The sequence below is a fragment of the Gracilinanus agilis genome, chromosome 3, assembly GCF_016433145.1.
Source record: "Gracilinanus agilis isolate LMUSP501 chromosome 3, AgileGrace, whole genome shotgun sequence".
Lineage (NCBI taxonomy): Eukaryota > Metazoa > Chordata > Mammalia > Didelphimorphia > Didelphidae > Gracilinanus > Gracilinanus agilis.
In genome coordinates, this window is record NC_058132.1 from 458,926,596 (window position 1) to 458,941,382 (window position 14,787).

Below are 14,787 nucleotides of genomic sequence, written 5' to 3' on the forward strand. Positions count from 1 at the left end.
GCAAACCCATTCCCAGGCCATGTGTGAAGCTTGTGTTTTAATGAAAGCTATACTTCTGGCTTTATGCCCTTTCTCTAAATAATGAATTGCTTTTGATTGCTGTTAAAGATCATAATGCAGTTAAAACACTATTTTCTTTACAACCCGTTTACTTTAAGGATCTGGAGAATATAAACAGACTGAGAGGCCAGAAGGGATGCAACAGGCAGACCTCAGCACTTCTTCCCATGCTCTTTAATTGAACATTGCCCCAGCTGAAATATAGATTTCTCTTGGACCTAAAAATCATTTCACTTATGGTTGTTTTTGTAGAAAATCTCATTTTATGAGTATCTTCAGGGAAGTCTCATTTTAAATAAAATTTCAGGCCTTATGCTTTAATTCTTTTCTGGTCTAAGGAAATTTTCTGTTGAACTCACTAAATCTAATTGTACTCTGTTGCTTTTTTCTTCTTCCTAGCTTCCTTTCCTCCCTTCATTTTTTCTTCTTTTTTTTCTTTCTTTTTTCCTCTCTCCCTCTCCTCTTTGCTTCCTCTCTTTTTTCTTCCTTGCTTTTTTTCCCATCCTCCATATTTTCTTCTTTTAGTGTGTGTGTGTGGGGAGGATGGGTCAAGGGAATATTTGGACCTTTGATTTCTTAATGTAAGGAATTCTCAAAGAGAAAACTCATCTACCATTGTAGTTCTACAACTACTCAGCAATTTAGAGTCATAGAGAGGTTCCTGGGAGTTCTGAGAAGTTAAGTGATTGACCAGTGTCACAAAGATAATATGCATCTGAAGTATGGCTTGAAATGAGGTTTAAAAATTATTTTAAAATATTTTCTTTGATATTAATTTATTATATTATAGAATTTATTAAATTGTTTATATTAAATCTCACCCATCACTACTCAATTTTGAGGGATTTTATGGTTGTCTTTGCAAGGGATAGGTTATATGATAGTTTATACAGTGTTGAGTGATGGCATTTCCTTTTCTTTTTTTAAATCCTTACTTTCTGTCTTGAAGGGCAAAGGCTAGACAAATGCAATTAAGTGATTTGCCCAAGCTTAAGCTTCTAGGAACTGCCTGAGGGCAGATTTGAACCCAGATCCTGCTGACTCCTGGCCTGGTGCTCTGTCCACTGTCCCACCTGCCTGCCTCCAGGTGTATTTCTTTTAATGGAAGTATGTTTTGGTGTTAGACAGAATGAGAACAAGCTTAGAGGTTTTGGTTTGGAGGGTTTTTAAAAGTTTCCTCTAGTGTTTGACTTCTTATCTCATCAGGATAAGGAATTCCAGAAATAGAAAGTTCTTCCACTAATGCTGGTCAATAACTTGTCTGACACTTAAAACCCAAGAGAGTGACCTGAGGCACTAAGACATTCAGGGCTGTGCCTGTGAACACTCTGTCAGTGTCTGTGGGAAGAAGGACTCCTCTCTCTAAGGCTGTCCTTCTCATCACTACATCACTACTACACAGTTGCTCTCATTTCTTTGTGCTAAGAGACCAAAATATCCATTAATTTCCCAAAACAACCTCTTTAACTTAATGTTGCTCAGAGCACAGCAATCGTCTAATTACAGCATTTGATTCTTCTGGTTGCAAACTATGTCAAAGGCTCAGTGAAAGTCATTAGTTCCAACAGAAACAATTACTTAAGTTATGCCAAAACTCTAAAGGTTTAGGGATCCTTATTACATTTCCCCTCCTGGGGAACCATTGCTTCATTACCTTCCTTAAAAAATTAACAAACCATCAGGAGCAATGAAGTGTCACGGTAGAAAGAGCACTCAGCATGGGGTTGGAAAGACCTGGGTTCAAACCTAGCCTCAGACACTTAATGATCCTTGAGGAAGTCACTGAACCCTGTTTACCTCGATTTCCTTATCTGTAAAATGATCTGGAGAAGGAATTGGCAAATCATTCCAGTTTCATTGCCAAATGGCATCAGAAAGAGTCAGACCAGACTGGAATCATAGAGATGGAAGAGCCCTTCGAGGTCATCTACTGCAACCCCCTTTTGCTATAATTAAAGAAACTGAGCCTCAGAGATGTGATGTGCCCAAGACTTGTATGTATAGTGACTGACAACACACAAGTGATAAGTGACACATCATCTTATTCATACACCCTGATGACTTTTTCCTCATTAATTAATTCTCCCTGTACCTACTTTCCCAAGGCTGTCATTGAGAATCTTCTGAGATAATCTATGAAAATGGCCTGAAGATCTTATCTACACAGTACTCTATAAAGGTAGTGTGTTATTAATTCGGGCCGAATATGGATTTCCCAGCCTGAAATACATTTAACTGTGTTGTTTCTGTTTCCTCTCTCTGCTGCTTAGGTTGCTTTGAATGCTGCATCAAGTGTTTGGGAGGAGTGCCCTATGCTTCCCTTGTGGCTACCATTCTCTGCTTCTCTGGAGTCGCTTTATTTTGTGGCTGTGGACATGTTGCCCTAGCCGGGACCATATCCATTCTGGAACAGCATTTCTCCACAAACGCCAGTGACCATGCCATACTGAGTGAGGTGTAAGTATTCTCTTTGCTGTGCCTTCTCCTCTCACCCCTAAACCTCTCCTTTCCAAAAAAAAAAAAATCAATTAGCATGAACCTTTTCTGTCAACAAAAAGTTTTAATTTTTTTTGGTTAGTTTTCATTATGGACCTAACACTGAATAAAATGAGCATTTTTGTAGTGTATAGAATAGAAAACGAAGATGAAAGTACAGGTCCCCATTTTGTATTCAATTAGTTTTCCTTTTAAGTATGTTCCAAGTTTAATGTGTAGCTTCCAAAGTTGCCCTTTTGTCTGTGCTTCTTTCTGACCTTCATTCTGTTTTTCTTTGCTTTTTTTTAAAGATACCTCAATGACGCTCCTTCTTTTCTTTTTCTTGCTATCTTATCCCTACCTCTTTTTGTTCTCCCATTCACGCTAAAGTAAAATGGAGTAAAGAAAAATGGAAAGAAAGCAAAGGTTTGATTTTTAGATTCAGCCAGTCAATTGCATGAGTCAAAAGAGATCCAGTAGCCTAAGGAGAAAAATTAGGAAGTGTCAGAAACCTAGCTAAATGATATTACACTAATAGGCTGGAATTAAGGAAGGATGATGATGAAGATACAGGAAAAGTGTCTTCTGTATCAATCATAGTGAGGTAGCATATTAATGTTGTTTCTAGTGAGGAAGGGTGGTATAGTGGATAGACTCCTTGACTTGAAGTTAGGATGACCTAAGAGTAAATCTTGCCTTTTGATATTATGTGAAACTGGTACAAGTTTACCTTAGCTTTTTCATCTTTATTTTCATCTATAAAATTGAGATAATGATATCTCTTTTGTAGATAATCACAAGGTTCAAATGAATAAAGTATTTTTGAATACAAAAAGTTTTATAAACCTGAAAAAGGCTTACTATAAGAATCAGTGATAGACATTACCAATTCCGTCTCTAGTATCACAGGGTAAGATAGATTTACTGATTTACATGGAAGGAATAAAAAGAGGAAGACAATTGACTATGTTCATTAGGAAAGCACTCATTTGTGCTCTAAAATGAAGGGAACCTGGACAACCAGTGCAGGAACAGGGAGGTACCTGGGACATCCAGCAATAATCTTGTCTTCCTCTTAGTCCTCCCTTGAAGTAACTTGATGCCATCTAAACAGTGCTGGTCCTTGAAGTATTTATTTCCACAGTTAGCTAGAATGATCATTTCGGTCTTACTTCAATATTTCTTCTCTGAATTTTTCTTTCTGGTGTTCCTGCTCATAGGTGTCTTTTTCTTGCTAGGGCTCCTGTCCTAGGCTAACTGACATCAGGTTACATGTGAAGGCATTTTTATTAAATGAAATTTGGCAATATGCTCATATAGACAGACTACGAACATTGGAAAGACCTTTTGGGAATTTTTTTCTTTTGGTTTCATTTTCATAATGGACACCCAAAACATTCTTTGGAAAAGAATTCTTTGCAAGCACCAATCTCTATACAGAATTTATTGACTACTTCTTATATACAGAGAGCTCTGTGTTGTGTAACTGTTAGATGACAGAAAGATGATGTGATGGATAATCTTTGCTATTTTTAATATTTTAATTTTTTCCCTCAATTACATGAAAAAACAATTTTTAACCTTCAGTTTTTTTAATTGACCAAATTTTTACCCTTTCTCCTTTCCTCACTTCTCCCTCCCTGAAATGACAAGCAATCTGATATAGATTTTACATGTATAAAAATGTAAAATGTCTTTCTATATTAGTCATTTTATGAAAGACAATTTTAACCAACAAAAACAAATGAAGAAATAAAGTGAAATATAGTAATGTCTTAGACTGCATTCAGACTCCATCAGTTCTTTCTCTGGGGGTGAATGCCATTTATCATCATGAATCCTTGACAATTTTCTTGCATCACTGTTTTGTTAAGAATAATGACATCATTCTTAAGTGGTCATCATATATTATTGCTGTTATTGTTTTCAATGCTCTCCTGGTTCTGCTCACTTCACTTTGCATCATTTCATGTAGGTCTTTTCAGACTTTTCTTTAACCATCCTTCTGATCATTTCTTTTTTTTTTTAAACCCTTATATTCCATTTTAGAGTCAAGACTGTGTATTAGCTCCAAGGCAGAAGAGTGGTAAGGGTAGGCAATGGGGGTCAAGTAACTTGCCCAGGGTCACACAGCTGGGAAGTGTCTGAGGCCGGATTTGAACCTAGGACCTCCCATCTCTAGGCCTGGCTCTCAATCCACTGAGCCACCCAGCTGCCCCGCTTCTCATTATTTCTTATAGCCCAGTAGGATTCCATTACAATCCTAGACCACAATTTGTTCAGCCATTCCCCAGTTGATGGATATCTCCTCAGTTTCCAGTTCTTTGCCATCATAAAAAAGAGCTGCTATAAATATTTTAAAAACAAATAGCACCTTTTCCCTTTTAAAAAAATCTCTTTGGATTATACAGACCAAACAATGGTATTAGATAATCTTTTCAGTGATTGAAAGTCAAAGGTATACTTCTGAGATCTCAAAGAGCCCTGAGTTTTACTTTTTTATCTAATTAGTGATTGTGGCTCCTTTAGTATTTGACTTATCCTCATTTATTCCTCACCAAGGTGGGAAAGCTATCATATTTGCAAAGTGAATTCTGCTTTTCACACATTTCTCCTTTCTCTGGCAGAATACAGCTGATGCAGTATGTCATCTACGGAATAGCATCCTTTTTCTTCTTATATGGGATCATTCTGTTGGCAGAAGGTTTTTATACCACAAGTGCAGTGAAAGAGCTGCATGGTGAGTTTAAAACAACAGCCTGTGGCCGGTGCATCAGTGGAATGGTAAGTATAAAGCTGTCATGATAACTTGTTAGCTGATAGTGTACATGCCTAAAGGAGCATACACTGCTTTGTAGTTATTTGTTTAAAAGAAAATCTAATTATGAGTGGTCAGAGAACATACATAATTTCTGTGTTTTAATTTATCATTAAAATCACGGAATATTGACAAGGGGGCAGGGAGCACAAGAGATTATTTTAAAATATGTCTGATGCTCCTTTTGGAATGGTAGGTGAACTTACCAGAAGTGTAAGAGAGCATTTCAATGAGAACAGTTAATATTATGAAAAAGAATTGTGGCACCTCCTAAATCCACATCGCTAAAAGTAAAAATGGTCATTATGGCTTGATTTATTGACTTAATCACTCACCTGTGAGCGGTGGAGTCATCTTAGTATCTTTGAAGTCAGGAAGACTTTGGTCCCAGTCCTGCCTCTGATAGAGGCATCTTAAGTGCACAATGGGTAGAGTGCAATGTCTGAAGTCAGCAGGACTCATCTTCCTGAGTTTAAATCTGGATTCAGATAGTTAATAGCTGGCCAAGTCACTTTTTTTTTTTTTAAATTTTAAACCCTTAACTTCTGTGTATTGACTTATAGGTGGAAGAGTGGTAAGGGTAGGCAATGGGGGTCAAGTGACTTGCCCAGGGTCACACAGCTGGGAAGTGTCTAAGGCCAGATTTGAACCTAGGACCTCCCGTCTCTAGGCCTGGCTCTCAATCCACTGAGCTACCCAGCTGCCCCTGGCCAAGTCACTTTTTAACTCTGCTTAGCCTCAGTTTCCTCATGTATAAAATGAGCTAAAGAAGGAAACAGCAAATCAATCTAGTACCTCTGCCAAGCAAACCTCAAAGGGGGTCATGAAGAGTCAAGCATGATTGAAAAACAACTGAACAGTAAAACAATAACCCGCTTCTGTCACACACTGATTATATTACCTTAGGCTTAACTTCTCAGAGCTGTAGGCAACTCTATAAGACTCTTTAAATTGCAAAGAGGGTGTCTAGCTAGGTACATTGGTAGAGAAATTTTGTCACTGGTAGAATGATCTAGTCCTTACCTTAAATTTTACCTGTGCTAAATTTTTCCAGTTAAGAAGTCATTATATAATGCTTAGTTGACTGATATAATTTTGTGAGTGACACTGAACATCTTTTCAAGGGCAAGGTGGCATTTAAAATATTTTGTGTGGGTTTTGGTTTTAGTCAGTGAAAATATGTTGTATTTTGATACTTAGCTTTTTAAAAAATTAACACACAAAACATACTTCTGTATTGGTCATTGTTGTAAGAGCACACTCATACAAAACCAAAACCCCAAAATAAAACCATAAATACACTGATGTGAGAGATATTATGGTTTGATTGCCATCCATCCGACTCAACAGTTCTTTTTCTGGAGGTGGATAGCATTCCCTGTCATAGATCTTTCAAAATTGTCCCAGATCATTGCATTACTCAGAGTAGATGCTTAGTTTTTTTAATATTAATTGGCAGGGTAAAATCTTTCCATTAGATGGTTATAAAGAATTTGGAGTTAGAGGACCTAATTCAAATTCATGCTCTTCCACTTAATAATTGTGTGACCTTGGGAAAGTCTCTCTGCTCTCTGAGATTTAGGTTTTCCCCCTTCTAAAGTGGAGAGGTTAAAATAAATAACCTTTAAGTTCCCTTCCTGGTTTGAATCTATAATCCAATTTTTGATCACTTCATTAACAGGTTGGAACATATGTGGTAGATTGAATATTGGACTTGGAGTCAGAAAGCTCTGGATTTAGATCCCGTATCTCATTCTAGCTGTGTATTATTGTTGTTTAGTTGTTTCAGTCCTGTTCCATTTTTTCTGACCCCATTTGGGCTTTTCTTGGCAAAGACATAGGAGTTTTGCCATTTGCTACTCTAGCTCAATTTATAAATAAGGAAACTGAGGCAAAGAAGATTAAATGACTTGCCCAGGATATCATCACTCACTAGCTACATAAGGGGGAAATCACTCAAACTCTTTAAGTCTCTGTATTTTGGAGATAACACTTGTATTACATATATATATATATATATATATATATATATATATATATATGTAATACAAGTGTTATCCCCAGATATATTTATATATCATAGTGCTGATGAGAGGTTCGGTGGAATGTCATATTTGTTGCCCAGAGCCTGTATCTTGCTTAATCTCCTCATATTGCAGATAAGGAAACTGAGGCCCAGGTTGTTTAGGCAGTTACCTTAACCCAGATTCTCCAGAGCCAGGGTGTAAGCACTTTAGAAACCTTAAAACACTATATAAATGTTAGATATTAGCATTCCTGTTCTTCTTATTGCTATAGCAGTGGTGTCCAGACTTTTTAAACTGCCAATTAAGACATATAGCCTGACAAAGCAAAGTATTATTGCAAAGATGAATTTTTTAAAATCAAACCCTACAATTGTCCTCAAACATCCAGGACCTCTCATTTACTTTACGTGTGTCCTGTAGGTGCATAGTTGTTTGCATATTCTCCCTCCCCACCCCCACCCCCACTGCCCCATTAGCATGAGAGCTTCTTGAAGTGCTCATGATTTTTGCATTTCTTCATTTCCCCAGGACTTAGCACAGTGCCTGTTGCTTTATAAATGCTTATTGGCTTGAGTAGGTGACATATGGTTGCTGCCTTTTAGGAAAGAACCTTAGATTTTCATTCAACCAGCATTCATTGTACATCTTGTGTATATAAACAAACTTTTTGACAGTCTAGGCACCCCTGTTTCCATTGACTAGTTTGACTGCATTGAGCCCTGGGCTTGGAATCAGGAAGATTTATATGAGTTAAAATTCATCCTTGGGCTTTTTTACTAGCTGTGTGACTGTAGGCAAGTCACTTAACCCTGTTTTCCTCAGTTCCTCTTTTTGTAAAAAGAGCATGAAAAGGAAATAGCAAACTCAATATCTTTTACCCCAAAAAACCCCTAGAAGGTTACTATGAGTCCTCCAACGACAAAAACAGCTGCCTTTTCATCATTCATTAGTACAAAACTTTTTCTTTGTTTTTCTCCCCTTTATTTTTTCTTTCTTTTTTCCCTTTATTTTCAAGGGGTTAACAAAGCAGACTTCCTTTCCGAGGGTCTTGTGAGGAGTAAGTGATAGTTATAATAGGATATGTCAGTTGAAAAAGTATTCCATCAATCTGCAACAGACTAGGGAACTGTTTTATGGGAAAGAAGGCAAAAAGTCTCTAAGTAATTTCATTTTTGTCCTTAACAACAGAGAAAAAGAAAGATAGCCCCCTTTTTGTAAAGACTCTTAACTAGCTTTTAATTGGCATCCTCCACCCAGGAATTCACCATAGAAACCCATCTGAATGTTCCGAGATGCCACCAGCAGCTGATGGCGGAGAGCTCTCTCTTCTCTCTCCTTCCTTCCAGTCCCACCTCTCTTCCCAAAGAAAGGAGCGAGAGGCCCGCTGAGAGAAAAGTACCCAGAATCACATCAGAAGAATCATTCAACTGCAAAATCTTTGAGTATTTGTACAGAACAACAACATGCAAATTTTTAAGAGAGAAAGGGAAGGAGAGAGGCATGAGACTCAGTCTGGGACACAATTTGGTAGAATAACAGAAAGCAGCAAATATGCTCGACAAGTCTGTAGAGTGTTACAAAAATACCACCTAAATCCTGCTACTTCCTATGAGGGTATTTTTAGAGTTAAGGATTACTGAAGTGTGAAGGCTTCAGGTGTGACATAACCAATAAGTCTACCTAGGAAGCGATCGAAATGGTTAAGAATACATTTGGAGTTCCTGTGGCACTTCAGTTCTTGAACCCAACACATGTTGATAGCCCCAGTCACACAGAATCTGAAAGTTAAAATTGGTTCTTGAAGCTTTTACTCAGTCTCCTCCCTTCTAGAAAAGCACTGACAAAGTTTAAACTCCAAGAACTCCAAGTCCTCGCCCACTCGCTCCCTGTGGGTGTACATTCTGAGAATATAAATACCACAATGTGTTTGAGGCAGCTTTTCAAAGCTCTCCAAAAATTGGTAGTCAAGGCTGAAGGTTAGGAAGAAAGTGAAGCAATATCATTATATTCTTCCTGAGATCGCCCACGGCAAAGCGTGGGTGAGCACGAGCAGGAGTTTTTTCTTCTTTTTTTAAGTCCAATCATTTCTTGCAAAGCTGCTGTGAATTTTTAAAGACCGAACAAGCCTAGAAGAAAATATGGAGACTTTTCCCCCAGCATGATGTGCAGTTAGCTTATTTCAGTATTATTTTAAGCTCTTTTTTTAAAAAGAAACATTCAGGCTTCTAACACTCCATTAGGAGATCATTTTCATCACTCTAAGTTACAGAATTTTGAGAATTGGAAGGGACCTCTGCCTCTACTTAGTCCATCCTGTTTCTAAAAGGAACCCCCACTATAATATATCCAACATGTCATCATTCAGCCTCTCCTTGAGCACCTCCAGGGAAGGGAATCCACTACTCCTCAAGGCAGTCCATTTGAATTTTGGACAGCTCTAAAGATTGAGAAGACAGGTAGGTGGCTAAGAGAGTACAGTACCCAAGTTCAAAGGAGGCTTCATTATACCTACTAGCTGTATGACCCTGGGCAAGTCACTTAACCCCATTTGCCTAAGCTTCCTCATCTTTAAAATGATCTGTAGAAGGAAATGACAAACCACTCCAATATTTTTGCCAAGAAAACCCCAGTTGGGATAACAAAGAGTCATACATGAGAATGACATCTCATTCTTTCCACTCCTCAATTTCCTCCCAATAGTCATCTCTTTTCCTTTTTTTTTTTTTTTTATTATTTTATTTTTAAAACCCTTACCTTCCATCTTGGAGTCAATACTTTGTAAGGGCTAGGCAATGGGGGTCAAGTGACTTGCCCAGCGTCACACAGCTGGGAAGTGTCTGAGACCCGATTTGAACCTAGGACCTCCCATCTCTAGGCCTGGCTCTCAATCCACTGAGCTACCCAGCTGCCCCTATCTCTTTTCCATTCTAAATATACTAAAAACCTTCAACAAGTCTTCTTATGACCTGGACTCAAAGCCCTCGACTATTCTAATTGGCTTCCTAGATACTGACCAATTTATCAATATGCTTCTTAAATTATGCTGCTTATCATACTGCATTATTCTAAGTGGGGGCAATAAGAGCCAAGTACTGTGGGAGTATCTATTTAAAAGATTGTTTTCTCTAGCAGTTGTTATTTTCTAAATAGAACTGTTTTTCAAAAATAAAGCTTCCTACAAAAATTATATCTCACCAGTCTTTAGTTATTGAACAATTGAGATGACCTAGTAGCTGCCAAATCCAGAGTAGCACCTATAAAGCAGTTATTATAGTAGATGCTCACTGGTCAATGTCGTGGAAAATGTATGTCTTTAACACCAATAATCTCCCAGTGATTCTATGTAGTTAAGGATCATGCAACACCATATCCCAGAAGAATTAAAACTGAAGAACATAGAGGACAATTAAAAATATGCATGGAGGACATAAGCTGCAGATTGTCTGCAATGATGACCTGCAAACAAAGAAGCACCATAAGAAACTCTGGTCAGGTAACAGCAGAGAGAGGAAGAGGACAGATACACCCAACATATTAAAAATACAACAGGAAGACCTCCAGCCTAGTGGTCAAAACTTACAAGTATTGCACAGGACACAAACCAGAAAGTGCTTGTGAGCTGAAAGGGGTTTGGAAAGTGAGGGGAAGAAGTCTCATACCTGCATTAATGAAATCACAAATCTAAATTAAATAGTCAGAACTGGATTCCAATGTAAGCTCTGCCACTATCTAATACTGGGAAGGCAATCCTATCATCCTAAATCTCTTCACTTGACTGGGTCCCGTTTCTTATCTGTAAAACAAAAGGATTAGACTAGATTCTATATAGGGCCTAATCTCAGCTCCTAAATGCTCTGCCCCTGAGGTCCGAGTTCTGTGGATCATACATAATAGCACTTAATACTTTTTGATTGGATCAGATTTTTCTATCCTAGTTATATGGTTGTCTTTGTCTCAGACGCAGCTATATGCTACAATGTTCTCTCTGACTGATAGAAAAGTGAGCTCATGATTTCATCTCTTTAGCAGTAAGATTTAATTAGCCTCTGATAAATGATTATTCATAATGTCCTATAATTTGTAAACACGGTTAGCCACTGCTTCTTTAAGATTTTAATATGGATTGATTGCATCTTTTTTTTTCCCCTCAGTTTGTTTTCCTCACCTACGTGCTTGGATTGGCCTGGCTTGGGGTCTTTGGCTTCTCAGCTGTGCCAGTCTTTATGTTCTATAACATATGGTCAACTTGCGAAGTCATCAAGTCACCCCAGACAAATTCAACAGCATCAGGGAGCCAGATCTGTGTGGATATCAGGCAATATGGTACTTAATTTTATCCTGATTAACATCATCCTTTTCATTTGCGTTATTTCCACTGAGTTCATGACTTATTTTTCAGATGGAATAAAAGACAACATGGGAGGCACCCTCCTAGTGCCCTTTGTTTTTCCATTGCTCTTTGAGGATCCTCAGTTCATCAGACTGATCTATTATTTAGAGCTACAAAGGAATGTCATTTTGTTATATATCATTTTCATGATGGCTTAAGTGGTACATAGAATGCTGGACTTGGAATCAGGGAGATTTGGATTCAAATCCAGTCTCTTTATTTTTTTTATTTTTGACCTTTATCACCTTACCTTACCCAACTCCTTAAGCCTAATTTTACTCTGGCTTTGATGTATCTTGTGGGAGAGAATTCCTAAATATATGAAGTAATCAGGAAAAGAAGCAACATGAAAATGAAGGCTGTCATTTTTTTCTTTTTAAAAAAAAGTTTTTTCTGACAGTCTCACCTTTTCAACATTGTATCCTTAGGAAAAATAGGACAAATAGGATATGTGTGCATGTATATCTATCTATCTATCTATCTCTGTGTGTGTGTGTGTGTGTGGGTGTATGTAGAGGATATATAGCTAAATAGTTTATCTTCTGCTGCAAAGGAAACTCGAGGAGTCATTTTTCTATCCAATCAATCAATTATGCAAATATAGTAAACAAGCTCTCATTTCCATAATTTATCTCAATCATAGTCTTGACTTAGGAAAAAATTTTTAATTATCAGATAATTGCAAATTTATAAATCTTTTAAAGGAACAACATTGAGAGAAACCATTTCTAGCCATTGTAATTCAAGCCTAAAGTACACAGTGCAAATTTGAAGCCATGTTTATGTAAACCGTCACCACAGATATATGTAAGCATTTTCATGGACCAATTCAAATATGATTTCCCATGCATAGGATTTTCAAAGTAGCCAGCTAAGCTTACGGCTGATTTGGATAATCCACCAAAGTAAATCCACCAGGTTCTTCAAGGCATGAATGTATGAAATTTTAACCCTGTGAGAGAAAAGGTAAAATGTTTAGAGGGTTTCATTCCTTTCTGTGGCCTGGATGAACTAGTAAATTAGGAGAGACAGAGAGAGACAGAGACAAAGAGAGAGAGAAAGAGAAAGAGTGCAAGAGAGAGAGACAGAGACAGAGAAAGAAAGAAAGAGACTGAGGCAGAGAAACAGACAAAAAGACAGAGACACAGAGGAGAGAGAGATCACACAAAAATGATGAACATATTTTTGCTTTTTTGTGTTGTTTTTTTTTAATTCCACATTAAAAAACAGGAAAAGGGCCCATGTTGACTATTATGCTAATGCATACATGACTCAAATAATTTTCACATCCTTAAGAATGAATTATTTACATGGGAGGTTTTTTCTGCATTACTCATCTTTTGTGTTGTCCAGTATAGAAGAATGTAAATTGGAAATCCCATGATCTCACGTTATCCTGAAATTAGCATGTATCTGTCTAATAAGCTGGCAAGCTCAGACATTCACTGAGTGATTTCAAGATTTATTCTGTACCCATTTCGTGTGTGTGTGTGTGTGTGTGTGTGTGTGTGTGTGTGTGTGTGTAGAGGGGGAAGTAGGTGTTAAAATTATTTTTGCTTCTATTCTCTGTAAATCTCCTGGGGCAAGGGTAGGCTGATTATATTTTTGGTACATAATTACATGACTGTTCTAAAGTGTTTGTTTTAAAATAAAATAGAAGTGCAATTATGACTTTGGCTTTGGGGAATGAAGATTTTTTAAACTTTGTTAGCTTCCTATGTTATAGCAATACATAAAGTACATATAACATGTTCCTAATGGAATCTGTAGTCCAGAAAGAAACATTATAATGGAACTTTATTGTAATTTGAAGAAAAAATACATTTTTTTGCCATGAACCCTATTATGGTTACTAAAGTTAGCATTTTACTGCATGTGTAGCACTATATTTGCAAAAATCAGTTTCCCCAAGTGAATGTAGCCACAGATTAAGGGTACAGATGCTATTTTAGGAACATATCTTGTTTATGTGTCAGTGGCGTAAGATTTACTCATGAAAAGCGATAGCATGGTTTTATTGTTATTATTAAATGATAATATTGTTATTAAAATTGAGATCAGAAATAGTCTATGAAAAACCATAATGCCGTTGCTGTTTTAATCTAACATAAATTTGGGATCCACGGTTGCAGGTATCATCCCTTGGAATGCCTTGCCGGGCAGGGCATGTGGCTCAACCCTGGAGAGCATCTGCAACACAAATGAGGTATAGTGGCTTTCAGCTGCTGGGCTTGGGCTGAGAAATTGAGTTCCTCTAAGCAGAAAGTGCACGACCTATGGCTTTAATTCTGTTAAGGAGAGCCTTCTTGCCTATTTGTGGAATTCCTTTTACATAATTTTTCAGAACTAGAAGGGTCTTCACTTTTCTGGGATGTTCTTAACTTCAGAGACAAAGCTTGCAAGTTTAAATGGGTGTTGTATAACAAGCATTGCACCTAAATATTGCAGCTATAAAAAAATAAGAAAAGACAAGATACGATTACTACATTTCTATAGTACTTTAAGGTTTATAAGTGTTGTCCTAACAAGAGCACCAATTTTATCCCTATTTTACGAGTGAGGAACCTAAGGCTCATACGAAAAGTTTTGTCTTTCCCCTCACACCAGCTCTTTTTCTTCTTTCTTGATTTCATTTCTAGTAATAACGTTTCTTCCCAGTTACCTAGCTCAGAAATTCTCTCTCCCATCAAAATACCCACCCTACCATCTATCAGTGCCTGGCTTAATGCTACTACCTCTTCTCTAAACTCTACTGAAAGCACTTACATAGGAGTTATTTAAATGTCTTCTTTACCCTTATCAGGTTATAAGCTTCTTGAGGACAGCTATTTTTTGGGTCTACCCCTCCCACCTCTATCCACCCCAGCCTAGCACAGTTCCTTGAACATAATTCAATAAACACCACTGAATTAATGAATATATAAAACAAGAGTAACCTGGTGTCTGGATTTCCTTTGTGGGCTGAGGAAAAGCTCAAAGGGATTTCTGAAAATTGTCATCTTGGACCCCATTCTCTT

The 14,787-nt window shown here is 37.4% G+C and overlaps 1 protein-coding gene across 4 annotated transcripts in view; it reads left to right on the forward strand.

Annotated features, from left to right (window-relative positions):
• GPM6B (glycoprotein M6B) overlaps positions 1–14,787 on the forward strand; it is a 61,603-nt gene that overhangs the window by 38,340 nt on the left and 8,476 nt on the right. For all 4 annotated transcript variants that reach the window (XM_044670366.1, XM_044670368.1, XM_044670367.1 and 1 more), the window contains 4 exons: positions 2,331–2,517; positions 5,163–5,319; positions 11,532–11,703; positions 13,903–13,976. In XM_044670366.1, coding sequence (XP_044526301.1) covers positions 2,331–2,517; positions 5,163–5,319; positions 11,532–11,703; positions 13,903–13,976 — 590 coding nt within the window. The remainder of the gene's footprint in view (positions 1–2,330; positions 2,518–5,162; positions 5,320–11,531; positions 11,704–13,902; positions 13,977–14,787) is intronic.